General features: G+C 45.7%; 2 protein-coding genes across 2 annotated transcripts in view; both read left to right on the top strand.

Annotated features, from left to right (window-relative positions):
* LOC119391654 (uncharacterized) overlaps positions 1 to 26,707 on the top strand; it is a 65,354-nt gene extending 38,647 nt beyond the window's left edge. Inside the window, exons 9-16 of the mRNA XM_049415358.1 lie at positions 1,819 to 1,960; positions 5,100 to 5,270; positions 10,558 to 10,701; positions 13,496 to 13,681; positions 17,652 to 17,710; positions 20,857 to 20,998; positions 22,822 to 22,992; positions 26,559 to 26,707. Coding sequence (XP_049271315.1) covers positions 1,819 to 1,960; positions 5,100 to 5,270; positions 10,558 to 10,701; positions 13,496 to 13,681; positions 17,652 to 17,710; positions 20,857 to 20,998; positions 22,822 to 22,992; positions 26,559 to 26,696 — 1,153 coding nt within the window. The 3' untranslated portion in view covers positions 26,697 to 26,707. The remainder of the gene's footprint in view (positions 1 to 1,818; positions 1,961 to 5,099; positions 5,271 to 10,557; positions 10,702 to 13,495; positions 13,682 to 17,651; positions 17,711 to 20,856; positions 20,999 to 22,821; positions 22,993 to 26,558) is intronic.
* Positions 1,719 to 6,475, top strand: LOC125758116 (glutathione S-transferase 4-like). The gene is made up of 3 exons (XM_049414925.1): positions 1,719 to 1,960; positions 5,100 to 5,270; positions 6,282 to 6,475. The coding sequence occupies exons 1-3, from the start codon at positions 1,922 to 1,924 to the stop codon at positions 6,417 to 6,419; spliced, it is 348 nt and encodes a 115-aa protein (XP_049270882.1). The 5' UTR covers positions 1,719 to 1,921; the 3' UTR covers positions 6,420 to 6,475.
* Positions 26,708 to 27,907: the final 1,200 nt, after the last annotated feature.

The raw sequence follows: 27,907 nt of genomic DNA, 5'->3' as shown, positions 1-27,907 counted from the left end.
GACCGACACACAGAGATTACAAAGCAGTTAATTGAGAATTATAGTTTTAAAAATCGCACCCATTTTTTATGCAGCTTCTTCATGATGACCTGTATGCGTTAATGTATATAAAATTCGAATGGCAAACCGTACTTTGCGCACAAATTATTAGGCCGGAGCATGTGGTGGAGCGCAGCTGCCTACGCAAAAATGCGATTGGCATATGCACGTGTATACTATAAGAAATGGAATTGACCCGTAAATACCGCGTACTTTTTTTTTCATTAAGGGATATGCAGTGGTAGATATTCATATGATTTATAAATACGTGGAGGGTTGCTGCTTGATGTCGTTTTACCACCACCCAGGGCAGGCACGTAGCCAGAATTTTTTTTCGGGGGGGGCCCAAGGCCTAATTGTTCGAAAGAAAGTATTTCCATGGCAAAAATAAAACAAAAGTTGCCCGGGAATATAGAAGGCCGGACGAATTTCGGGGGATGGGCCGGGTCCCCCGGGCCCCCCCCCCTTGCCTACGTGCCTGACCCAGGGTACAGCCGGACTCAACATCACAGTTTCGTTAAGTCAACGTAATGCTAAGCTCATCAGATTCATGGCTTTCGCTCAGTAAAATTATTATAAAGTAGCCGGAAGTCGGGATAACAGTTGAAAAACATGGTTGATCCCTCTGTCATAGGAATCGGTATAACACGAAATTAAAACGTGTCTTCACAGACGTAGTTTAGCGTTTGTTGTGCATTATTTCGCCCCTAGGGCGAAGGAATGAATGCTATAGCAACAAGTTGTAATGTCACGTGAAGAACGTCGAGCAGCTCGAAACTTGCAACGCGCTGCTCAAGCAGGACGGACACAGGAACGAACATACACAGCATCAGCGCGAACTAACAACTGTCACAGCTGGACAGTTAAAGCGTGCTGGTCAAATACAAAGGAGGACGCACGAAACGAACGCACAAGTATACACAGGATGAACGCGAACTGTCACTGTTGTAGCTTATTTGTTTCTGAGCAGCGCGCTCCTTTCGCAAACGCGGCCGCTGCAGTGAGCGAAGTGACCTTCGTGCTCTCTGTAACTTTAGCGCGAACTTGCGGTGATAGCGCAAGACGCGTGCAAGATAAGCGCGCGCGCAGGAGCGACCACGCCCTGTAGCTCACGCTCATCTCAACGCGTGAGGCGACGCGCGCCGTTCGAGCCATTCGCGCCATCTCGCTAGTGACAACGAAAACACGCTAATGTACCGCGATCTCCGAGTACAGCCACCGGTACATGGTGTATATAAATAGCACGCCGTTAGTATGTCGAAGAACGTGCCATCTGTGGCGGACTCGTTTCGCGCTGCGCGCTGGGAATCGAGGGGTCGTAAGTTCGACTCCCGGTGACGGAACTATTTCTTCTAGTTTTTTTTTTCTTTGCGATATGTTAGTCTTTATATTTTAGAACGTCACATCCGTGACGGAAATGCTTCAGTGTAGCCGTGGTGGACCCCGGCATAAAACACTTTCGTGTTAAAAAAATTTCTTTTGACAAGCAATAGGTGCAAATAAGCCGATTAAGCTGTTGCTTCTGTCTGACTGGTACTGTATATAAGTGACGTACGTTCTCACTTGATCGTTTGTTGGAATAACGTCACAGCGCCAAAAAATGACAGACGAAAAAGAGCAGGCAACATGACTTCTGATTTGAAACCGAAGTGTTGTCTTGAGGTCTTTTGTGCTATTTTTCCTCTGCCCTCATTTTTCGGCGCTATGAAGTTATACCAACGTGCCTCACAAACTCGTCCAAGATTCCGTGCTTCTAAAAAATGATCGTTTGTCACACAGCGCGGCGATCGCCTACTACCTGCTCCGGAAGTACGCCCCCAAATCTGACCTGTACCCCGATGACATCAAATTACGCACCCACATCGACCAGGCCATTGCCGTCATGTACGGAACCGCCCACGCCCAAGTGGCAGACTTTTTCGTAAGTGCCCCTGCATCGCTGAAGCACATAAACTCACCATTTAAACATATTTTCTGCCCCTCTCGTCGGAGCTTCTTAGTGCACTTTTCGCAAACGTATACTGGATGTGCTTTTCTATACTGTTTTTTTTTATTCGAAGGATTGTGTCTATATACCGTCATTCAAGGCGGTGAAGCATCACTTGCCTTTATCGGTTTTACTTCTTAATAGGAGTGCGCTAATCTTTTCACTCAACTCCTGAAAATGAAACATCTCCCGCTAAAGGGGACCATGGGGCGATTCGAAGCAGCGTTTCGGCACGTCGAGCCCGCATTTCAGAGGGGTAGGGGAGAGGGAGTGGGAGAGGAGAGGAGAGGGTGAAAGGAGAGAGGGTTTGCGCATGAGCAGTAATTGTGGTCACGCCGCACACCGGATTGAACTCCGCCATAAGATGCTTCGCACCTAAAAGTCTCAGATGTGTCCAGCTACTCATCTTCTCGGAGCTGTCGCGCTGCTGATATCGAGAGCGCACGTACGCTACGAGGTCACGGCGGCCGCATTAGCATAAGGGCGATATGCAACAGCACAAGCGAACTTAGAACCAGTTACACGTTAGAGAACCTCAGGTGGCAAAATTAAATCGGAAGCCCCCGTAATGGCGTCCCGCATGATCATATGATTTTTGCAAGTAATACCCGAAGAAATAATTCTTATTATGGCGGAGCGTGGGTTTGGTGAAAGTAAGTATTTAGGTTTGTGCAGTAAATGTCCATGTTCTCATGTCCAGACCATTAGATCCACTAGTACCATGTTGACAGGTTGATAGGCAAAAAAAAAAATCATAGCGTTGCAGTGACATAAAAATGAGTCATGGATTGCTGTAAATGAGGCTTTGAATCTACATGCTTAATAAGCTCTATCAACTGTCTAGCTCAAGTGCAGCAAAGCGCTCGAAATTTCACGCTAACGAATGGTGACATGCACACAATAATTGCACACATCATAAGACCTATCTGTTAAACTTCATTGAGTCATCTTGAAAGATCAACCGAAGATTTCGCGGAGACAATGAACATGTTTGCTTTCGCGAAAGTTGTAGTCAATGTAGCCACCGTGTTTCTGACCAGAAGAATATGCGGTAAATTCTACTGGCAACTACCACTAATCTGACAAAGTATGGTTTTCCTGGAATGAAAATAATTTCATTTTGTGAAGCGTACAAGGACACCAACATTTTTCACGAATCAGCTCACGTCGCGAACCACTGCTCAATTCCACCGAAGTAATTCCAACGCGTGGCAATGAACCAAAAAGCAGTACGCAAACACAGGGTGATTCTTTTAGAACTGACCTATTTCATTGGGGTGTAGTTTTGTTACAAAATATCCGATTTTAATACGGGTTGCGGCGAAACATTGAGCATAGACAAACATTTAATGCCGTACTTTAATGGCCGTGCCTTCTTTTTTTGATATGCAACGCGGAAAAAAAGAATAAATAAGAAATAACGAAAACCACGAAATGCTATACAAAGAGGGATGGCTAGTCCGGCGCAGCGTTCGCATACGCCGGCGGCGGCGGAAGTTGGCAATGCCACGTTCATCGCATTGCGTTGACGCGAAAACCGAATATTCTACACTCCCACGCAGGCGGCGCCGCGTCACTTTGACGCACACGCATATGAGCGCAATCGGCGTCGCTCTCGAATGGAATTTCGCGGAATGTAGCGGTTTTCGTTATTCCTTCTTCATTTTGTTCTTTTCAGCGCTGTACATCAAGAAACAGCACAAGCCATTAAATCTCCATCTTTCCTGAATCTCTCGCTGCAAACTGCATTAAAATCGCATGATTTGCCACGGAACTACAGTCCAATGAAACAGGCCGTTGTAAAAGAATCACCCTTTATACACCTTGTTGCAACGAAAGAAGCGCTTGTAAGCGACATAACCTGCTTTGTCTAGTGCGCATTCTGAAGCAATGGTCCCGACGAGAGATTTAGCAATGGAGGTAACTAACATTCATTCATTCATTCATTCATTCATTCATTCATTCATTCATTCATTAACCGAAATACCAGCAGGGCGCTAATGACAGCATGGGGTTTACGACTACGTCTATTCCGACTGTGTTTATTCCTAACGACGTGTAGGTTTATTCCTATACGCAGTTAAATCATAATTTAATACAGTAAGAGATATTACGCTATGCTGCTCTAGCGCTAACTAGAAAGTAAATATTTACGAAATCGCGTAGAATCAAATACAAGGAACAAGTCCCCAAGATCATGTATTTATATAAGAAAGTTCTTTTAAATGACAGAGGAGAAAGAAGAACATTGTATGGCAGGTTAGTCCAGTCATGTGCTTTCTGCGACAAAAAATGCATATTTGAACATGTGAACTTGAGGAACAGTTTTGCGCACACATTTAAAGGCTGATCTGTCCGGGTAAAGATGTATCTTGGTTCCTGGCAGACCTCAGGTGGTACATCCACGACAAATTTCCGTTAACAGCGTCCCCATTCGTTAATAGACATAAACGCCCTATTGCCCAATCGGTGCTGTAAGCTACGCTGAACGAAAATACCAGACACAATCTTGAGTTCAGCCATCTACACTGCCTACAGTCTTTCGGGAGCTCCCCTGCCGAGAGACCATAGGTACAAGGACACCATCAGCGTGCGGGCCTCGTAAAGATAGGTGGGTTGATGCAGGGTTGAATGCTAATAACAATGGTCCTCAACAAATGACATACATTGTATTCAGGTCCTGTGATATCGTCAGTCTGGACATAGGTCCGGAAGTACCACACACTACAAGCGCTGTGTGGTGTGTAGCACTTCTTCTCGGGTTCTTTTCGCGCCACTCATTTCAAAAATGTATAACCAATTCTACCTTGCCGAAACGTCAAGTATTCCGCTAAACAATTAGGTTTAAGGTAAAATTCCAGAATGAAAAGAGATTGAACGCAGCACACTTCCAAGTACCATGACACGTTCGATTGTTTAGGCTTGTTTCGGCCAACTCGCGCTATTTTCTTAAGTTCAAATAACCATGCATCTTGACAGAAGTATCACGCTCTTTAAAGGAGTAAGTTACTCGACGTCGACATAGCATTTTGCTGTTGCCAAGGGACGAAAACAGAGTTCGCTTCAATTGCAGCGACCTCGCATACTTCTCAAGAAAAAGCCCAGCGCTGAAGAGCTGACTGCCTATGAAGACAACGTCGTCAAGGCCATCGAGAAGCTCATCGGTAATGGCAAGTTCGCCGTTGGTGACAAGCTCACCCTTGCCGATCTCGCCATCATCCCCCAGCTGACACTGCCCCTTGAGGTAACGCGAATGTGTCATTAAGCTTTCTTGCTTGTTTCCTCTACGCTCAACAACTTCACACGATTATGCATGCATACTTCTGGAATATACTACATATGCATCTTTATATAAAGAAGCACAGTACTCGCAGATTGAAACGCAACATCATATATTTAGCATATCGACTGAATTCTATGTGATGAACGCGTCATGTCGCTGCAGATCTGGTCGCTAAAGGTAATGTTGGTTTTGATGTAAGTGTTCGTGTCAAAATTACGCCGATATGACGTAATTTTCGCCCTAAAGGTTCGCGTTTTACTCCGTGACTATTGTACAAAAGGCCAGCCAACAAGTTTTCGAAGACACGCTAACTGAAGATTTATATTAAAATCTGACTATTGTATTCCGCAGCTGTTGAATTCTCTCGCGTATAATAAATGCAGAGTTTTACTAGGCGTCAAAGCTGTGCTTGCTTCCGAAAGGAGTTCTTAGGTCCACCTGCATTCTATGGTCACAGACATGCGAGCTCGCCTTGGGAGCTAAAGTGGCGGATGGCGGTATGCGCAAAAGTATGTGCGCTCGGCGATCAATTACGCTGACTTTCATTGCACGCTCATGGTCTGACGTGCTGCAATCTGCGTTATTTCTGTGGATGTGTCCACACATTGTCGTATCAGAACACGTCAATAGATACGTTCTTGTATGGTTGTCAAGCTACATCTCTTCGAGAAACCAATATTCGTCGGCCATAGTTCATTAATAAGCGATATTTGTGAGTGCATAAGGGAAGAGACACTGCTACATAAAATGGAGTATGACGTTGTAAATCGCTTTTCCAAATTGGGTAGGCTTATTACACTCTCCTATTTGTTCCGACATCATTCTCAGAGAGGCATTCTGTTCTTTGTTTAATGGTGCTACAATGTCTACTAATTAGTACTGTCCAACTAAAAAGTTCTGCTTCAATGTTCGTTGTTTTCATTAATGGTGATAATAAATTTTCGCTGCTTATTCTAATATATCTGATTTCAGGTGCCCATCGTTGACCCCTCCAAGTACCCAAAACTTGTCAGCTACTACACACACACACACACACAGCTGCCTTACTTCGAGGAACTCTACGGTCCTGCCATCAACCACATAAAGCAGCAGTGGGGCGCACTGCAGTAAAGAGTACAACTTAAGTAAACAGCCTCAAGGAAGCGAAAGTGAACATAAAGTTTTCATTTAACAACGCAGAAGCGGACATTTTATTTGGAATCAGACTGTTTCTATGTCTTCCTTCTTTACTGTTTTGTTACGAGCTCTTGCTTTCAAACACGTTACCAGCAATGTGTACTACGGCTGCGGCAGGCGAGCATTTCTCTTAAAACGTAACGGGCTGCATGCCTTCTTTTATATAGGTCAAACCGCTACACTTTTTGCTCGGCTACACAGGGGCCATCTGACAGCTTGCAATTCACACCTGCAGAGTGCTTAGTCTTGTCTTGTACACCGAGTCACGATGCAGCTGAGAATGAAACGCTGGGGCTACTGCAAATGAAAGACGCGAATCAATCACAGTAAGATTTCTGTTGTGGAGTACATATTTATTTGCAGGCACTCACACCAATTACGTGCAGAGGAATGCGCACAATTAGACCACTCGTGCGCGCTTATCGCGTGTCCTTTCCTTGTATCGTTTGCTACACTACGGCTTTTATTATTTATTGATATGAAAGAGTAGCAGCAGCGCAATTGTCTTCATTAGTATAAGGTGAGCACAGAGCTCACTAAAACAACTATTACACAACCCAGCCTATTACGTAGCATATTACCCGGTTGAAGCATCCTGTTTTCAAGTGAAACGACACAGAACGTATGCAGTTGTTGGTGTTCAATTAAAACAAGGGTCCAGTTCTGTCAAGATAAATTTTAATTGTGATTCGCAATTTTGTTGTCATCTTATATGCTTTCTTAAGTTGAACAGCATTATGTACGCCCAAAGAATGAATGGCATCCAAATCGCGATGTGGAAGTCGTACCATGGTTGGTTCACAACAAGCAGCTTTGCTTCCCGTCAATTATCGCTGGCAAATAATATTCACCGACTGGGGCACCGTTCACCGAGAGGACAAGGGGTCGGAACGATGGCATGCTCCGTGTCTGAGCCTGATGAATATACATCATAAGCCCATATCAGCGGTAAAGGCTGCAATAGCTTTAAATGTAATTAAGACACTGCATCGTCGGCATACCTAGAGAATTTTGTGCAGAATAATTGGATCATCTTAACACTAACGGCGGCAACATTCACTATTTAAGTCTTAGACTTGTGGAGAACTTTTTCTACTTTCCCTTGGGCGACGATCAGCAAGTTTTCATTGTGTAATGCCTTTCTCCTACTCACACACATTTATTTTCCCTGAAAGACTAGTCGGCCTTCAAAGGCCGGAGATTACTGTTGCGGGAAGTACTCACATCGGGCATTTGTTCAAGCGTAGGCCTGTTAACCTCTACTGTGCCCAAAACAACTTCGTCAGCTTCCAACACGTGTATCACTACACCAACTTTCTTTATCAGGAGCACTCGAGAGAGGAAAAAAAGATCGACGAAATAATAAGAGTGCACTCAAAGCGTCTAGTTTTTGGCTGTATTTTACTTTCTATTTTATCAGCGTCGACGATAAAGCAGTTGCTTTCATTCATTTGTCTTATTAGCACAGCCCCTACTCCACTGCTATCCTCCCTTTGATGACCTGCTGATTCTCCGAAATAACCACATGCGCACGGCACATTAGACAATGATATCGGCTGTGTTCAAAGTCCTCGCAGTTGCTTTCTTTAAATTCACTGGTTTGACGCTTCAGATAAGGATACAGTTGAAGCTGGACGGTCGTACAATCGCATACATGCACCTTGTTTTATCTGTCGACGGACCCAACTAGTCAATCACTGACTCCTTGCGTTCGCACCGTGCGTATCCACGTTGAGGTCTCGTGCTCCCAGACGCAGTACGCAGATATCCTTTAGCGCTGTTTCATGCACTCTGAGTGCTATAAGACATTATCGAGAGGAAGCGGTAGAAAAAAACGTTCAGATAAGCATAAACAAAGTTCAGTGACTGTATGGCTGTTACAGAAAAAATTATTACGTTGTCCTATTTTATGTAAGCTATCACAAGCGACGTCTCCGATATACTCATGAAGAAATCACGCATTGCAAGCAGATTGAGTGGTTCCTGATTCACTTACTACGTTCAACTGTTTATCTATGCGGTGTGACAAATATAGTAGATGGTTGACAGTGGGGCACAATAAAGAGTGTCAAAGTGTTGTAAATCTGTGTTACCCATGCACGTCTGAATTATCCTGGGCATAGTCGCAGAGATGGACCACACGACTAGGATGCCCGTCGCGGCCCGATTGCATGTCATCATTGGAAGCGTTGGAAGCACCTGTCGATTGTTCGCTCTCGAGGGATGTTGCATACACTACCGGTTGCAGTGCTGAGCCACTGGCACGGATCATAAGCCATTCGTCCAAAGCATGGCTTTCTCGGATGAGACTGATGGTAACCCTTGTACACCAGTAAGGTGCAACCACGTAGCGGACAGTGCTCGCCATGTTCTTCCTTTCAAACACGCCCCCCACGCGGGTGACCAGACAGCTCAACGCTGGGAATTCGGGCGAGAGAGAGAGAGATGTAGCGGAGAGGAGGAAATCGAGACAGTTGGAGAGGGAAGCCGGCATTCCGCGTTGTCTGGTTTTACGGCTTCGAGATAAGCGCAGCACCACAGACGCCGAGGCCGCAGTCTCCTTCATTGTGAACCGTCGTGGGGTCAACGGCAGCGCGGCAAGTTTTTCGCGCCGCTGTCTCCGTGCGCACGATTTCGTTCATATTCACCGGTGCTCGACTTATCCGCGAACACGCACACGTGTTGTGGACTGGGAGCTCTAAAGAACTCCGATAATCAGATACGTTCCATCAGCTTTCCCACTTGCAGCTCGTTCTAGAATGTAGGCGAGTTAAAACACGCAAAGGTTTTCAGTGAACAGTTTTTTTTTTCTTGCGCCACAAGGACGAGTGCATGCGCTGTGGGAATGCGAATGTCGCATTTTCAGAAATCGTAACCGCGAAAAGGCAGTGCGATACCGCAGCTTATAAAAGAGCCATTAGAATCCAGAGAAGCAGTTATTACTCTCTGTCACAAGTGTCATCCTCTCCGTAGACAGCGTAGGCAGAGAACTGCTTTGACTGCTGCCTGCACTGTTGCTTTCTTGAAGTGACATAAACACCCGCCATTCGCTATCCAATGCTATCTGATTATTAGTTTATGATGCTTGCCTTTAGCGACAGAAACAACTTTCCCATCACCATCCTGCGTTGCAAGTTGTTCACATAATAGCATAACACTCCGCCTTTCAAATGCAGAATGAGGAAGGAATTAAGGCAACTTACGGAGACCCGCAATAGAGACGAACGTTATGGACTGCGCACGTTAAACCGACAAGCGAGGAAGTGAGCTGGTCTGCATTGCCCGGGAGCTGCGAATGTACAAAAACGGCGACAAAGTGGTGAATACTCAACTAGGAATGTTAATTTTAGAGTGTGAGCTGTCAGACTAGGAACATTGACCCTTCAACTGTGAAAGTCACACATCCTCTGCTTCATTTCCTCCCTAGATCTCTTCGCTTCCAGACATCTCTATCTTGCTAGTGCGCTTCGTAAAAGTGATTTTGCAAACGTGTTAAAGTGTGTTGTTTATTTATTCCATTATTTTTTCTTCTTCCTTTTTCTGCATTAGCAAGCGTGTTTTACATCTCGAGTGCTATTTACAGCAGTCTGCGTCTAATCTAATCTCAGCTGCTATTGTCGTAGAGCCTCTATATTTTTCCTTTGGCATGCACAAAGAGGCTAGATAATATGCATCACAATCAGTTGTCGCGTTTCAAAGCAGCGGACCCTGTACAGAGTCCAGTGCGCGCAACAGCGTCCGGCTGGCGCTCAGCAAACTGCGGCATCCCATGCTGACTCCCACACCGCTCGTCTCCATGTACTACTGGTCTTGTACCCTCTTCCTTGAGGAGAGGGCTGAAATTATCAGCTGCGTAAACGACATTGCTCGCCACGACAGCACTTCGGCGAGAAGTAGTGGGAGAGGGAACATCTGGCCAGCCACGCCGACGCCTCCTTCCCACAAGGACGGCATCCGGAGACACACCTCCTCCTCCTCTGAGACCTAGTCCGGAGCGGAGCAGGCACGTAGCGCGAGGATCCATATTAGACTACTTGCGTACCTGTCTATAGACCAATCGACACCGGGGCAGCGATGCCATTACACGTTGTACAACCTCTGCGACAGCCCTCCGTGCGCCATCGTACGCATGCTGGCCAAGCACATCGGCGTCGATTTAGAATTGAAGAACGTGGACCCTTTCAAGAAGGAGCAATTTTCACCGGAATACCTCAAGGTGAATTGGTGGGGACAGACGATTCCCCGCCGGTGAAAACCGGGCCGCTGCTGATGCGGGCCGCGCCACGAAACTCGCGCCGGCGACCAGATTTCGCAGCACTCCGTGTTAGTTACGAATCATTGTATGTATCGATCAGCATGCGCGACGATGTATGTTTTCGTAATTTTAATCAAATGCATTCGAATATACTAAACAATTATATTTCTTTGGTTTTATAATCACAATACGTACGCAGTCTTACAGAGCCAGCAACGAAGATGTTGTGCAAATAATTATATCATATAATGGTCAGCGCGTCAGCGGGCTCTATTTAGTAAGATGAACCACCGGGCGAGTTGGTCGTGACTCTACAACGGTCTGAAACACCGACCAGATAATGTTGATCAATCATGCTCCCTCGCGCGTGTGCAACGTCGGCCGTTTCTTTGAAATGCATATATCGTAATATTGTTCTACAAGTCTAGCGTAAGTTGAGGTGAACAACTAAACTGCACGGAGAAATAAGGAACGAGATTGAGCTATGAGCGCCCTTGCTCACGCCGGAGCCACAGCACAGTACCCATCTTCCTGACGAAACATGTTCGCCTTGGTACTTTCTTTTTGTTCTTTCAGGTAACTGAAAAATTCGATTAAAGTTAGTGTCACCTCGTTCTCGGCATTGTCAGGACTCCCCGACTGCTAGCACCTGAAAGGCTGCGATATGCGAATGGTTTCGTTTTCGCGCCCAAGGAAACATGGCGGATCGAGCTTATGGATTTGTCGACAGATGGCGCTGTAAATATAGAATATCGAAGATGAGGAAACGACGGAGCATGTTCTGATTGAATGTGGAGATATCCAACGAGGTGTACGTTTGGGCACGAGCTACAGGAAGCCTTGGATTTTAGGGAGAGCAATGGACAGCTGAACAAGCCCGCGATAGAAATGAAGAGACGGCTAGAGTATCGGCGGCCTGGACAAAAATAAATAGTGGGGGAAGATAAGGACATTCTGCCGTAAAGGGCAGAGAACTGTGCTGTGAATTTGCTTTTTTTTTTCTGTAGAAAGATTGATTTAATCGAAGTAGGCAAGGCATTACGCCAGCCTGGAAAAATAACAGCCCCCCCCTTTTTTTTTTGTCGAGCCAGGTGGCACACATGTCACCGCCCTGTTATAAAGGGGACGCTCATAGCGTCCATCCCTCCATCCGTCTCCTATAGCTCGCGGAGGCGCAGGAGCGGCAAGTTTTGCACGCCGCTCTCTTCGTGCGCACGATTTCCTTCACATTCACTGGTGCTGGACTTCGTGAATACACACGCGTGCCGTGGACAGTAAACAACTCTGATAATCGGATACCTTCCGTCGACTTGCACACTTGTAGTTCGTTTTGGGATGTAGCCAAGCAAAACAAGCGAAGGCTTTGTAATTATGTGTGGTGTTCCACGTGTCAAAACCATGATATAATTATGAGACACGCCGTGGCGGAGGGCTCCGGAAATTTTGACTATGTGGTGTTTTTTAACATCCACTGGCATCCCCTGCGGAATATGACCGCCGCGGCCGGGATCGCGACCTGCAGGTCAGGAGCGGAGCACCGTAACCGCTACAACATCGCGGCGAAGAGCGAAGATTTTCAGTAAACAGTTTTTTTTTTCTCCGCTTTCAATCAAGCGTACTAAAAATCATGCACCAGTAGATGTTAAGTTTTTTAGATAGGGAGGTGACAAGCGAGAAAGGCGCAGGAACTAGAATCAGTGCTCGTGCTGTGGCAACACGTGTTTCAGATGTTCGGAAATCGTCGCCGCGAAAACGCAGCGCGATGCCGCGGCTTGTGAAGCAGCCCTTTGCAACAAGAGAACTAGTTGTTCCCCTCTACCGCAAGTTTCAGCCTCTAAATATGCAATCTAGGTGAGAACGGCTATTATCGCTGCCTACACTATTGATTTTTTGACACAAGATACGCTAACGCCCTTTGCCAGCTAATTCGCTCTAAGCAGTGGTCACTGCTGCTTGCCTTTTGCGACAGAAACGACGTTGGCATCGCCATACTGCGTGGTAAAATGTCCATAACACTCTGCCTTTCAAATGCAGAATGAGGAAAGAATCACAGCAACATACAGAGACATGCATTGCTCTTCTACCTTGAACCTGCAACTGTGACCGTTACACATACTTTCCTTCATTTCTTCCTCCTTGTCCTTCCAGACATCCCTATCTCATTAGTGCATATCGGAAAAGTGATTTTGCATGCGCTTGTTAAAGTGTATTCCTTGTTTATTCATTTATTTCCTTGTCTTCTTTTCTTGCTGAATCCTTCAGCGTGTTTTACATCTCGAGTGCTATTTACACCGGTCTGCGGCTAATCTTTTATTGTCGCACACCTATTTTCTGCTGTCGCGTATACACAGAGGCTAGCTATCTCTGCGTATACACAGATGATAGTTATCTATATGACACTCGGCTTTCGTGTACAAAAGAGCGCGCCCTTCGGTAACCCTGTACAGAGCCGACTGCGCGCAACAGCGTCCGGCTGGCGCTCGGCAAACTGCGGCATCCCATGCGACTCCCAACCGCTCTTCTCCATGTACTACGGTACCTGTACCCTCTCCTCGAGGTGAGGACTGAAATTACCGGCTGCGCAAACGACCTTGCCCGCCACGACAGCACTTCGGCGGGAAGTAGTGGGAGAGGGAACCGCTGGCCAGCCACGCCGACGCCTCCTTCCCACAAGGACTGGAATCCGGAGACACACCTCCTCCTCTGAGACCAAGCCGGGAGCGAAGCAGACACGCAGCGCGAGGATCCATTTTAGACTACTTGCGTACCTGTCTATAGACCAATCGACACCGGTGCAGCGATGCCTTACACGTTGTACAACCTCTACGGCAGCCCTCCGTGCGCCATCGTACGCATGCTGGCCAAGCACATCGGCGTCGATTTAGAATTGAAGAACGTGGACCCTTTCAAGAAGGAGCACTTGACACCGGAATACCTCAAGGTGGGTAAGGTGGGGCCAGACGATTCCCCGCCGGTGAAAACCAGGCCGCTGCTGATGCGCGCCGCGCCACGAAACTCGCGCCGGCGACCAGATTTCGCAGCTCTCCGTGTTACTTACTTATGTATGTTTTCGTAATTTTAATCAAACGCACTCGAGTATACTAAACCAGTAGTCGTTTTTTTTTTTTTGGGGGGGGGGGGGGGGGTTATAATCACTATTCGTAATGAAACGGACGCAACTTGGTACCGTGCTGTGTCTGTTTTTTTGCCTTTCGTCTGCGTGTGTCGCGCTTTATCCACTATGATGCCCTTTTCAGCTACGGACATTATATATGACAGAGGCAAATACCCTAGTAAGAGCGAGCAACAACACATTAGGTCACTGTCCAGTATAAAACCAGCACACTGAGAGTTGGCACGCGCAGTGACTTTTTTTATTTTTGTTTTCCCAACAGGTAGTTCACTTATTTCTTAACCGAATATATTCAGTATTTCACCAGTGAAAGCTTAGATACACTGTCGTTATTCCGCCCGGCACTTGAGCAATAGAGGTTTAAATTGTCAGGGGGCGTCGCGGTTAAGGATGGCAGTATCGATTAACAGTTCCCAAGTATCCCACAAGAAAATTGCTAGTCATCAATGTTCAGCTTTGACTTAGTTATCCTAATCGGTTGAACCTCTTCGGTTACTCACTGTAATTTTCTGCCCTCTGTCCTACCTGCCCTTTTTCTGTCGCTGCGGAGCACAATACTAGTGCACTAATTTATGAATAGCTCTGCAAACGACAGCAGGGGTGACGCGATCACTTTGAAATTGTACTAGAATGCTGAGCACGATGACTGCGAGGTATGTACCTGGCAAATCCGTGGTGGGTGAAAGAAAACTACTGTAAAATGTACGCGCGAGTAGCGAGTAATGACGGAGTCAACCGAGCAAGGCGTCAAGGAGTCAACCTCTCCTTTTCCACACCGCACACGTATTACTTAAGAAAGGCAGCCTTGACAAGGGCACTCGCTGAGAAGACACTTCTTGCGTATTTTCCCCGTATATTATCCAAGAATGCTTTGTTTGGGTGAGTAGTTATTCGATGCGCAGTATTTTGGCTCTGCTTTCGTAACTACCTACGGAGTTGTAAGCACAGGAGCTACCGCAGCATTCTGACACCAATATAACGCGTCATGAAGAAACCTTAATTGCTACAGCCGCACTGCCAAATGCTTTCTCTGAAGGTTACTTCGTCGTAATTGCGCTGGCACAGCGCCCATCAGTTGACAAGCTGCAGTAGGTGCGTTGGCAATTGAAGATGCACCGCAACAACCGAGTGGTTTATTTGTCGACCCAACCCGCTGGAGACCAAATTGGCGGCTCTAGAAAAAACTTTGCGCACGCGACATTAGGCGTCTGCTTACAGTCCCACAGTTAAACGATGGGGAGAGGGGGAGGTGGCCGGGGCACCGTAGACGGGTGCACCTGCCCGGTCCCGCCTTTGGTGACAAAGAGCGGACAATACTGTGTGATCCTTCAGGGCCACGCCGGCCTCCTCCGCCCTCCCCCTCCCAACCGGCTTTTCTTTGTTCGTGGTATAAACAGTGACGTACGCTGCCTATGGCATCATATAATTAAAAGAAAGAAAGAGAATGGAATAAAGGCTCTCTTGTCCAATTAGCTACAGCGAAAGGCAGGGAGCATAGCTATCAATACAACAAATGCAACAGAGCGCTTTCCTATGTTGGTACCCATCACACTTGGAACACACAGTCGGATTCTCTAAAAGCCACCAGCAAACGTGTATCTCTGACTTGCGGTGCGAACTTTTGCATTTTATTTCTAACCTGCTTAATTGGCTTAAAGATGCGTAAAAGCCGCTTGCAAAGGTATAACGTGTAATTATATTATGAAAGTCCTGGCATCAATCACTGCGTCTAATGGGGCTGGCTCGTCATACAAATGCGAGATTCACTGGTAAAGACGACTGTGAATTCTAACGAAGAGCACGGGAGCAGGTAAATTAGCGCTCTATACTTAGGCTCGGAAGGATTTCGGTATTCTTTCTTATCACTTCCACTGAGGTATATGAGCCTCCACGTGATGTCTGAAAAATATTCAAACGCGGCACTGATGTATCTGTTGTAACGTGCACACCAGATGTAACAGCCAATGTACGATTTAATGCAAGCACCGAATGTTTCTGCATACTTTGGTTAGAGCTCACGCTGAATTTGGCCACATTTATTCTTACTCGTTTAGTCCTGCAGCGCTTCAGTCAATAAGTACCATATTATAAACAATGCTGTTTTTCCGTTCACTAGTCACTAGCTAGAATTTAAAGTAATCTGAATGCATTTATTGTCGTCCATTTCTTCATACATTCGTATTTTGCATCCTGCTTCCGCCTCTCAGACAATGAAATTACAAGCCCAGTAGATGACGGCGTTTATCATTTTGAAAAGCGGTCATGAAAATGCCCATTATTAAGTAAACCAGATGGACAAATCTTCATCGATAGATTTAATCGATGAAATGTTCAACAAAGAAAAGATTTGATGTTAATCAGTCACGGAAATTATTCAGCCATCGCTAATGGCATCGGAATTCTTTCAACCTTACGAGATGGTTGAAAAAGGACGCAAGTATAACTTTCCAAGGCATTCTATGAGGTGAAAATCCTACATCGGCATGTAAGAAGGAATACGCGATCTATAATTTGCGTACGGAATTATTGTTTAGTTGCGGATGATATTGCTTGCATGATAACAGTCGGTCTCGCCGTCATGCCTACACGACAGTACAGCGTTCAATGAAAAATTGACGTTTACGACGCCATGAAAGTTACGTATATTTGGTTTGCACCATGGCCCTGGATTACAGAGTCGACTGGGACATTTCTCAAGGCTGCTGTTGTCACCTTAGATCGGAGCCTGCGCAAACCGATAAAACGCGACAAGCCAGCCTGCACAGAGTTATCGCGATGCGGTGCGCTTTGTCGGCCATGGCACTGTCGCCTTCCTCTCTATTTCCTATGCCGGCCGCAATAGTGTGCGCTATGGTTATCATGGGTAATTTGTTTTCTTGAGGCCGCTGATAAGCGACGCACCCGGAAGGTGGACTAAAGCTTCGGTTTTCATCTGGTTCAGCTGGATGGCACTGGATCAAAGCTAACAGAATCGCGCTGGGAGTGGCCTTCGTTCAGCAGAAGGTGCCAAGTAAAATTATGACGATGAAGGTGTTGCATTTATGACCATTCGATGCCGACAATTTGCCGAGTTGTCTGTTGATATTATGGCGCGTTTTTGAACATACATGCAGTCTTAGAACACACACTCTCTGTGCTCGTTTGTGCTAACGTGTGTTACGCTTTAGTGTTTTTAAATGTTCTTGCAGTTCCTAGGCAGTCAGCGTGCTCTGAATAAACATGTGTACTTGATGTGCCTGATGTTCCAACTAGATTCGAAAATGGTTTGGGTAGATGATATCTGTATTCCAGTGTGGTTAATATAGCCATTTCATTTCGCTGTTTTTCTTAGATGTTCGGTAAGTAGCGCGAACAGCGGTTGCTAACGTCTTTCGTAGTACATATACGGTAGCTACCTCAAGCAGTTGCTTCTTATAAATACTTGGAGCAACTGCTTTCGAAAGCCTCGAAAGATGTCTTCAAGTGGTAAAGGAAAGGTTGTTCCGTCTCGTCCAAAGAAATACCCAGTGGTTTGACCTAAACGCACCAGCTGTCGCACAGCCTTAGAACTATAAGTGGAACTTGATTGCTTGCTATGTTTGAACGCTCAAGGGCATTCGAACGTCGAATATATTTTATGCAATCAAATATGTGAATGTTACCTTTCATCAACTACCTTAAGCATACCGGCACAGATCACGTCGAAGGTGTTGGGCACATTTCATGCACTTTATATCAGTACCTGGTGTAAAATTGTTGGCGCATCTATTCACACGCCGCTATCTTGTTTCTATGACAGCTGAATCCCTTCCACAAGATTCCTACCTTTTCTGACGACGGCTTCATTATATATGAAAGGTAAGTTCTGTGTGTAATTAATATAGCTTTGTGTCGGTGCGCACTGGATGCTATTGATTCGCGCAAATATGACACTTCCAAACAATTCATATCAAAGCCTCAGTTAAGCATTCCTTAATTCCAAGAAACAGCAAAAAGAACGATGTTAGGTGTGTTAGCGTCATGTCAAAAACGTGCCCTACGAATGGCCGTTTTGTACCTCACAATTGTTACTTGGTATCGTGATCTATTCGCTAAATCATATGCTTTCCCAGCAGCATATTTCACTATAGGTTCCATTTCTCAGTACTGCAGCAATATATCTTTTCCTGTAGAAAACATAGTTATTGGAGAGAGCGGACGATTGATTGTTTCTAGGCGTTGACCTTCCCGAATTAGGAGAGATGTTACGACAGGTATTGCGTTGAAATGCTGTTAAGTAACTTTAAGTACTTGGAGTTCTTCCAGGTTTCCTTATGAGTACGCAAGAATGTTGTCATTCCGTCGCAATGCTACTTTTATAAGCGAGTATGGCACTCATGACTTCGATTCCTGCTGCAAAGCGCCGGAGACAGTGGGCTGCAGTAAAGCAAAACTTGTCGGCGTTTATAACAGTTCTGTTGCCTTGGTGGGCGAACTTTTCAGGTATTATGAACAAACTAAAACACGTAGTATTCGAAATATGTTATTATGCAGTCACTTACATTCGTAAGCGTAACTAATAATGCTGGATAAAGAATACAAATGAATATTTCATGCTTACAGACAAGCTATAGAGATATTGCACGTCGACCTTTCATGTAGTGGGATATTACTAGCGCCCCAGTTTCAGACATTTCGATTCCTTAAATATTTTTCACATCTAATCGAGGACAGCAGAACCACCAAACCGAAGTGCTCGGTTATATAGGGAAAATTATGAAATACCGACAAAAGCTTTATTGTATATATGAAAAAGCGTGTCAACATTTCGCATAAATTCAAACAGATTGGCAGCACACGTTTGTAATGATCGAGACAAACAAAAGAAAAAGAAGAAGGCAGACTGAGACAGGAAAAATCTGTCTAAAGATTGGTCTGCTTTTTTTTTTGTTTACCTCTGATGAATTTGAAATTGGGCCATCAAATTCGGTTTACAGCATGTACACGACGTTTCTTTACGCAAATGAACCAACGAGAAGTGGCCTATGTTTTGAGGTTGCTACTCATACAGCACCAGCGAGTGGCCGCCAGAGGAAATGCGTCCGAATTTGGCGTAATCACTCTGCGGAAAAACAACCAAGCGTGACCGATGGGCCAAAGACTGCTATAAAGTACGCCGCCACCGCTGCACAGTTGCTCTGGCAGCCAATATAAGGCGCCAAAAGCGGTCCTACGTCATTTCACTGGTACTCGCTGGAACTCAAGACAGCAGCCGCAGAGCACGGGTCCCGCGCTCATGCGTCCTATTTAATACAGGAACACTCTGCACATTCATTTGCCAATAAAGAACATCTATTAAGTGCCAAGCTGTTATATTCACTTTTGTATATTCAATCCTGCAGTTCCAATTGCTGCAAATTCAAGGGGGCAGCCTCAGACGGGTTATCGTTGAGAGGCCGTGAATCCTTGTGAATGGGCGCGGCGGGCTGGTCAAACTGTATACAAAGACAGCTTTAATTCGCCGCTGCTCTGTCGAGTTTTGAAATGGAGAGAATAAAATTGATTGATTGATTGATTGATTGATTGATTGATTGATTGATTGATTGATTGATTGATTGATTGATTGATTGATTGATTGATTGATTGATTGATTGATTGATTGATTGATTGATTGTTATGAATAAGCATGCATGTATGGCATGCGTTGGCTCGCAGGGCAGTGCTTTATTCCGTTCAGCGCAGAAAAGGCTGGAACTCGGAAGAGGACAGGACGTGCGCTTCCTGGTTCCTGCCTTTTCTGCGTTATGGCTTCATTGAACGTAACAAACCAACTAGCCCAAAAGTCTCTTCTGTTGCAGTGCTTTGCTCTCGACACAGTTCCCGCACTAGACGCGCATAAGCAGAGGAAAGCACGAATATCCGCATGGATTTATAGATGTATATTCTTAGATGGGGAGGGGCTTTATCGCGCGTTGTCGGTAGTGAAATCATATGGCTTGCAGAAGCGAAGTTACGTCAGGTACGCTATTTAATACTTGGAACCAGAAAGGCACACACACCACCTTGAGAAGGCAAAGAACCACAAATCGGGTATCAGGGGGGGCCCAATGCTGCTATTGCCGACTGTGATGTTATCAGGGTCGTAAGACGATGGGTAAGTTTGATTATGCTAAGCTATGATGTGAGCATTTTAACTGAGTTTTTAATAAAAATGTGGGGGGGGGGGGGGTTGCGTGGTGGAGGTTCTGCGCTAGAAACCATGATTTGTTCACGAGGCACGCCGGTATGGGGGACCCCTAATTAATTTTGAGCGCAAAGGGTTCTGTAACGTGCACCTAAGTATAAGTAAAGGGTGTTCTTTCATTTCGCCACCGTCGAAATGTGTGCACCGTAGCCGGGAATCAAGCATGCGGCCATGAGCTTAAAAGCGCTAGAACACGCCTTAGGCAACCACAGTCTGTATGTTATCAAAATTTTCCTGTAAATGATTTTCAGATATTACTTAAGAACCTATGCAATCATACTGCCGGCAGGCACGAATAAAGAAAAATGGAAACCATTGGGAAGGTTGTGACCGAAACCATGGGCCGAATACAAACAGCTTTTCGGTTATAAGTACATGGTCTCGTCGACCGACAGCTTCGCTTATAATAAGCTAAGCGTGTCAACTGACTGAATATTTCTTTTGCAAAAAATTCAGGCGTCAGACATTTCTGGGCATACGCACCCTATAAAATTGTATATTTTAAGTTGTAAAAAGACATTCAAGCAGCGTACTTTCCAAGCAGCTGTGTTATCTCATCGATGTGCGCACAATCTTTCAACAATATTGGAATTCTGGAGCTTTACGTCCAAGAAACACGACGTGTTTATAAAGAACGTTGCAGCGGGGTACTAGGAATGAACATTTCACTACTTGGAGTTCTTTAAGGAAAACCCAAATCTAGACGCACATAAAACATGTTTTATCCTACCGTTGTTTCAGTTTTTTTTTCTACAATAATACTCCACTTTTTTGTCCGCAGTACGGCTATATGTTACTACCTGCTCAGAAAGCACGCCCCCGAGTCCGAGCTCTACCCGAACTGCCCCAGGGCCCGCGCGCGTATCGACCAAGCTCTGGCCACGATTACCAGCACCATCCAGCCTCACTACTTCAAGTTCTTTGTGAGTAATCGTATAGCCAGAACACGTATAACTAGAACATTGCAATTCTAGTCCTGGTGTTCAGGTCTAGTCATTTTCTTTATGTGTTGCAATTGCTGAACCCCGTCGATTTCCAAGTGTACTAGTCATTTCCTGTATGTGTTAAAATTGCTGAACTACGCGAGCAGCATGTGTCGCGTTTCTTTCCTTTCTGCTCGGAAAGCAAGTGTTCTGCGAAGTGCATTGCCATTCTATCACAGTTTGAACGTTACGTGGTGCTCTGTTTTTTTTTTGTCTTCTTTGTCCATAGCTACCTTATACTGACGTATACGATCCTTCCTAATAGACAGCAATGTCAACAACAGTTGTCAGTACCGCATAGCGTTGTCTCTTCCTTCGTTTGTCCTGTGTGTAATTCCGCGGTCACTTTTCCTAAACACGAACTCAAACCCATCTATTGCGTGACTGTTATCAGAGGCACATTGGAATATCTGTCATTTCGCGCTCTCATAAGCTGTCCCATATCCTCACGTACGTTCTTCACTGCCCTAAACCCAATACTATTTTATTTTTCGCATACTAAATAATAATAAGCACTTGTAGGTTAATGTTGCTCCCGAGTAGTCGAGTTTTGTTGTGTGTGTTTCTGAAATCTGGCACTGCACATAAAAATAAACACAATTTCCCGACACGGTTGATGTTCGGTTCAAATGTCTCCCTCTTGAACACCCCACATTTCGCACAGACACTGGTACAATACAAAAATTGCGAGAAAGATTTGAGCCCAATGGCAATACATGTTAATTGGCACGCACGTTACAGGGAAGAGAAGAAGGCTTTCTCCAAACACGACCTTATTACCCAGGAACATGAATACGAGCGCCTTCTATTATCCTGGAACGGGTGACCCTTCATAAACAGAGTTTGCAGTACTCTTATTAGTAGCCTTCATACACAGCACTGAAAGTTCAGACTCACAGGGAGCACGAGGAATCCCTCCAGCGCAGCTTTTCGTCTTCATATATGGCAACTATTCAGATTGCAGCATTATGTTAAGATGTTAATCTACATGCCACTGCAGCCCTAGGACATGTCATGCCACCCATCTAGCTCCTAAGCAGCTTGCCTTTCCCTCATTGAAAGCTCTTTTTTTTCTTCTTCTGAGCAGCTGAAGCGGAAACTCATTGCCAATGTGCACTATGTGAATTATATCATTTATGACAAGACCTCAATACAGCCTGCAGTCGTATGCACACAGCCATGTTTGATCTGCTTTGTAAGCTGCGTTTCCTTTATGTACGAACGAGTGTGTTGGAAAAACACGTTAGGATTCACTTACGCTTGGCAATAAAAGCGCGCTTGAATATTTACTAAGCAAAACGACACAACTTGCTTGGCCGCTGGTAACCACGTCCACCACAAAGCCATGGAGGAAAGTATGAAGTAACCTAAAAAATGCATCTTCAACTTTTTATTGAGTGTGATTATTTTCGGTGTTATATATTGTCATCTAGCCAATCATAATTGCTGTCTTTCTTTACGTAAAGACCAATTTTTCTAACAGAGAGTTCCTTGAATGAACTGTACATGAAGGGCCGCAGTTCGCAGGGGGTAATGATGTTCAAGCGCAATTCTTGTTCTCGGCTTATTCCTCGACAACAGAGCGTTTTCGGGTTGTTCATTTCGATGCCTGCTCGTATGTTTCGGTTATCAATGGCGACTATTCCTAAATAACCGAGAGAGAGAGAGAGACACAGCACAAAGCGTTTTCTATGCATCTAAGATGCTCTTCGGTCAACAGTGGCGTCTGAATATGCTGCTCAAAAGTTGGTCTGTTTTCTCAGAAACCCCGCTTCTACGAGTTGAAGAAGCCTACTGCAGAGGATGTGGAGCAGTTTGAGGAGAACGTGATCAAGGGCTTCGAGCACGTGTTGGGAGAAGGAAACTACGTGCTCGGTGACAAGCTCAGCCTCGCTGACCTCAGCTTGGTCGCTCACCTCACGCTTGTCCTCGAGGTAAGCAGAGAGTTAAGTAGTCGTTTGAGCCGTACGTGTGTAAGTAACCCGCATAACACCGGTTCCCTCAACAAAAATAAGCGCACCGCGGGCCACATAGCATTAGTTATTATTGCTTACATTTAAAATTTACATGGCAGAATAACCAGCTTACCGACGTAAACTTGTAGAAAAACGAACTCTTATGATCTCGGTGGAATTTTCCGTACTGCGCCCTGCTTTTACCAAGTTATAGGTCTCAGATCAGTGACCAAGGTTTCCTCAGGCACAACAGTTTACGGACTAAATAACATGATCAGTGTTTACAACTTTCTCTAATTTGTCAAAGTGCATATTTACTTAGGCAGGTTTGAGTATATGAGGAATGCCAACTCACCGCAGCTAGCGCGCCGCAGTCGCAAATTTACTCTCCCTCAAGAGCCGGGACAGTAGTGAAGAACAAAATCGGCGGGGGGGGGGGGAGGGAGGGGGGCATGAATATATCAGCTAACGTTGCCATATTAGAGAAAGCCTTTCTCCTATCTCACATATGGAATCATTTCTGAAGGATATTACACGTCAGAAGCACATCAACGGCTAATCTTAAGAATAATAGAAATCTGAACACCGAATCTATATAGAGTTTCCTTTACAGGGTTCTGTTTCAACACATGGTGACCGATATGGTACCTCATAAAAAATGCTTGAGCCCAATCACGTCTGTGTAGCTCATGAACATAGTTATTATTAAAATTTAAAAAAGAATATGACGAAAAGAATGTAACATGCGGGCCGGGCCGCTAAAGAAAGGCCTGCGGGCGGTATACCGCCCGTGGTCCGCGTGGTTGAGATCCCTGGCGTACATGGTTGCGTGAACTAGCTAAGATGCAAAACCACACGTTCTCTCGTACCATAGCCGTGTCTGGCGCTGATACGGCATCATTATTAGAGCGAAAGCTTTACTGGCCTAGTCGAGTGATTTTCGGCTGTGTATCTCAGCTTGGACTTGAAGGCAAAGAACGCATACCGCGTGACTAGCCACGTCCGCTGCTTCTCCGACCGCCGCCAGGATGACAAATACTGGCTCGCCAGCCTGTGTTCACGTCATTAACCACATGACTCGCTGCTCCCTCTGCCACATCGGGTCAGCTGGCGAGCACTTGAGTTCAGCCGTTGTTCCACGGTCGCACGATGGAAAGACGGTGCGCGGACGCTGGTCCATCTGTGACAAAGTTGTCTGCACGGTTCCAGCGGCGAAAGCGGCAAGCTGCGTCGGACCGTCCTGCAGCATAGCTCGGCTTGCTAATGAGTAAAAGCGGAAACATGAGCACTAACGCGCAAAGTGGCAAGAAACTGCGGCGAGCGAAACGTCGGAAGAAGGACTGCAGAAAGGCGACAACGACGGTGGCAATGGATGCCCCGCCTTCGCCTTCGGCGACGGCTTCGGAAACTGACGAAACGAAGGTACAGACGGCATCACACTTGTCTAGAGCGGCTGAGCGCGTGCATACGAAAATTGCGAGAGGGAATTGAGAACAATTGCAATACATCTTACTTACTGGCAGCTGCTACATCACGTTAGCTGTTAGCTTCCGTTCCTGCTTAAGTTATAGCACAAGAATGTAGCGTGCAGTACGACCATGTTCAGTATCATTACGGCGTCGGTCTTCGCAAATTTCTGCAGAAAACGGCAGCTGAAGCGTCCGGCAGGCCGTTCTAGACAAGTATGATTCCGTCTGTACTAAGGGCTCGCCGTACTGCACGTTCTACTCGCCATATCATTGGGCTAGCAAACTGTGCTTCGGCCTACGAGGGTAAACAAGCATAATGAAAAGGAACAAGCTTTCGCTTCTGTATTTGGGCCTAGCCGAGCTAAGCCGCAGCCAATTTTCTTTCTGTGATGTCTTGCATTCACGAAGAAGGGAAAGACGCACGCCCGAATCAGTTTCGATGTGGGCAACCTAGATTCTTCGTTTGAGGGAGGAGAAAAGGAAAATGAAGGGGCGGCTGTTATGAAACCACGCTTAGAACCGTTCCGTTAACCGTTCTCGATCTCGGCGCACGCGCAGTCGCTGCAAATCGTACCAGTAACGGCTGATTCGCACTGGCGACTTGCAGTGGCCGTGAGTAGACGGAAATAGTCTCTTTTGTCGAAAAACTACTTTCTACCGTTACGCACCCGCTGGCTGATTTTTCGGACGTGCGACTGCAGTTACAAATATTGTGCCCCTTTAAGATCCGCAGCAAAAATACGGCGTTTCTTTTCTCATTCTTTTTTTTTTTTAACGATGGCGGTGCAAGCATATGTGAATGGCACAAATTGCGGGATATTCCGGTGCGGTGACGTATTTGTCGTAATAGCCTCAATAAACATTAACATCATCGTAAGTAGAGCAAAAAGCAGCACAACAGAAAGGAATAGATGAACACAGGCGAGAACTGACAACTGACTTTATTGAAGACAGATCCACAACCTTATATATCTCCCGTTGTGAACCACGTTTCGGGTGCGCAAAATTCTTTGGCCGAAGTAAGCATGAAACAGCTCGTGAAATGTTAGAATCGTTTTTTATCAGAAAAGCATGTGAGGAGTGCGTTAGCAACACTCCGATTGCGCTGTACAATGCTGATATGAAATTTCTGCCGCGCTTGGTTTCCTAACCTCACGTTTGCATTATCTGCATTGTTCGTTGGGACGGTGCGCCTGCGCAGCTTGTTGTATATAAACCTGTGGATCTGCGTTCAGTAAAATCAGTTGACAGTTGGCGCCTCTGTTCGTCCTTTCGTTTCTGTTGTGCTGTTTCGATGCGCTACGTACGACGATATGAATGTCAGAACGCCAACTCACCCAACACTCAACTCTTTTGAAGCCTCAGTGAACAACTCTTCAGACTAGTCAGACAGAAGTGTATAGGACAAGTGTACTTTGCTGGAATAAAATTCGGCTATATCATACAGCGCGGTGCATTCCGTTGTCTGACCAGCGCCTATTGCGACGTTGCCACATCTTTGCTACAGCTGTAAGACTGTACTGTGAAAGTCGGTACGTTCTCGACTCTGAATTGGCGTGGATAGCATTGTTACTTTAGAAACGACGTCGAGATAGTGAGATAACCGTTATCGTTCTTGTAAAGCTTCTTTAATCAGTCTTCATATTTTAGCAGCAATTATTCAATCACGCGTTCTTTATTTGCCAGCCTAGCTAAGTGCCGTCAGTGAATTCGCGCTATATAATGCTGAGTCAGCCCCAAAAGCCCCCGTTCTCGGTGATCACCGTCACGTTTAAAAAATAGTGCGTCGACGTCTGGGCTTTATTGCGTGCCTCCATTGGCCCACAAAAGGGGCCTACTAGTGCGCGTCACTGAAAACACGGCTCGAGTTCATAAACCGAAGATTACGATGTGCAAAGAATAGCCGTATTTGAGAACCTCATACACTGTGGTGGGCGAAAAAGAAAGTAGCGAGGTTATTTCTGGGTCCTCGGTGTTTGTTGCGCACTCTGTCTCTGAAGTGTTGTAGCCAGTTTGCATAGTTGGCAAGCCCTATAAGGTACGATCAACTGCGCTGATTACGTCTTTCATTCGCAGGTTCCTTTCCTGGATGCTGATAAGTATCCGAAACTGAAGGCATACTACAACCGCCTGAAGGCAGAATTGCCGTACTTCGAAGAGGTGAACCGGGAAGGAATCTCCGGCTTGAGTACTCTCAGCGCCAATCTGAAATAGGCGCCTCTGACGCACTGTCGGCGCATTTCACCAATAAAAGCATTCTATCTACTTTCAAGATGACCTCTTACGCAGCTAGCCAGATGAAACCATGATTTTCACCAACGTTTTACGTATGTTGAATTGAATTACCGTTGTTGGTTATGGCACAGTTGAAGAAGGTACAGGGGTAATGGCGCTTGTCTGCAAGTGGAGTTACACCAAGTGTTAAAACATCGGTAAGGTATCACAGGTAAAGGTTCGGGATTGTGTAAGCGGCCACAGTTTTGAAATGTGTGGTGGCAGACTTTGCACACAGGTCGTAAAGACGTAACAAATAATGAGACGGGCACAATGGAAAGCTTCATATTTAGCATTATTAAATGAGTCGGTAAGGCTTGCGGGCAAACATGGCATGACGTACACTCAGTCGATAGTGTTGGAATGCAGTTCAAATTGCGCGCTTTCATTCCTCTCTCCACATGTTCCATTTCTTTAGTTCGCACTGAAAAATCCCTCCCCCCCCCCCCCCGCCCTCATAGACTGCCTGAACGAACTCCTCCAAACTAGCACCTACCGTAGTCTTCGAATGCAGACACATTTGCGGATGTGATCTTTTGCGCCATTTTCCTTCAGCTTGCTAGTTTCGTTTTATTGAAAAACAGATTTTCTGAACTAGGGTGGCTACGAAAGGTGCTTAGGAACACATTCCCATCATTTATAGACGAAATTTGCCGACGCGTATTCTAATACACACGCTATGTGCTGTTTGATGACCTTTAATCGACAAGGGGCTGGGACTACTTGTAAAACACACGGTCCACATCTTCGCAATGGTAATGCGTGCATCACGAAAAATATCAGAGAATTCAGAAGTAAATGTATAGGTACTGCAGAGACCCGTAATAACATATTCTATAAGCGCAAATTTAGACTTTGACCTATCGCCGGATGCGTGTGGGTCTGAAGTAATAAAAAAATATATAAACGCTGGCCTACTACAGCAGGGAAAAAAAAAACACAGCACGAACCTGAGTCCCAGTCACTGCGGTGACACCATCTGACAACATGTGCAGGCCTGTTGCGACGGAAGTTATCCCTCTCCACCAAGGCTCTCTTACCAGAACATTTTCTGAGGTTCACCGTACTTTGTTCCATCTCATTTTTGAGCTGGTGGCGTGGCATACATTCTCGTTCGAGCATAGGAACGTGACTTTTTCGATTACACCACT

The sequence above is a fragment of the Rhipicephalus sanguineus genome, chromosome 4, assembly GCF_013339695.2.
Source record: "Rhipicephalus sanguineus isolate Rsan-2018 chromosome 4, BIME_Rsan_1.4, whole genome shotgun sequence".
Lineage (NCBI taxonomy): Eukaryota > Metazoa > Arthropoda > Arachnida > Ixodida > Ixodidae > Rhipicephalus > Rhipicephalus sanguineus.
The sequence above is the reverse complement of the archived record's forward strand: the minus strand, read 5'-3'. Positions and strand labels throughout refer to the sequence as shown.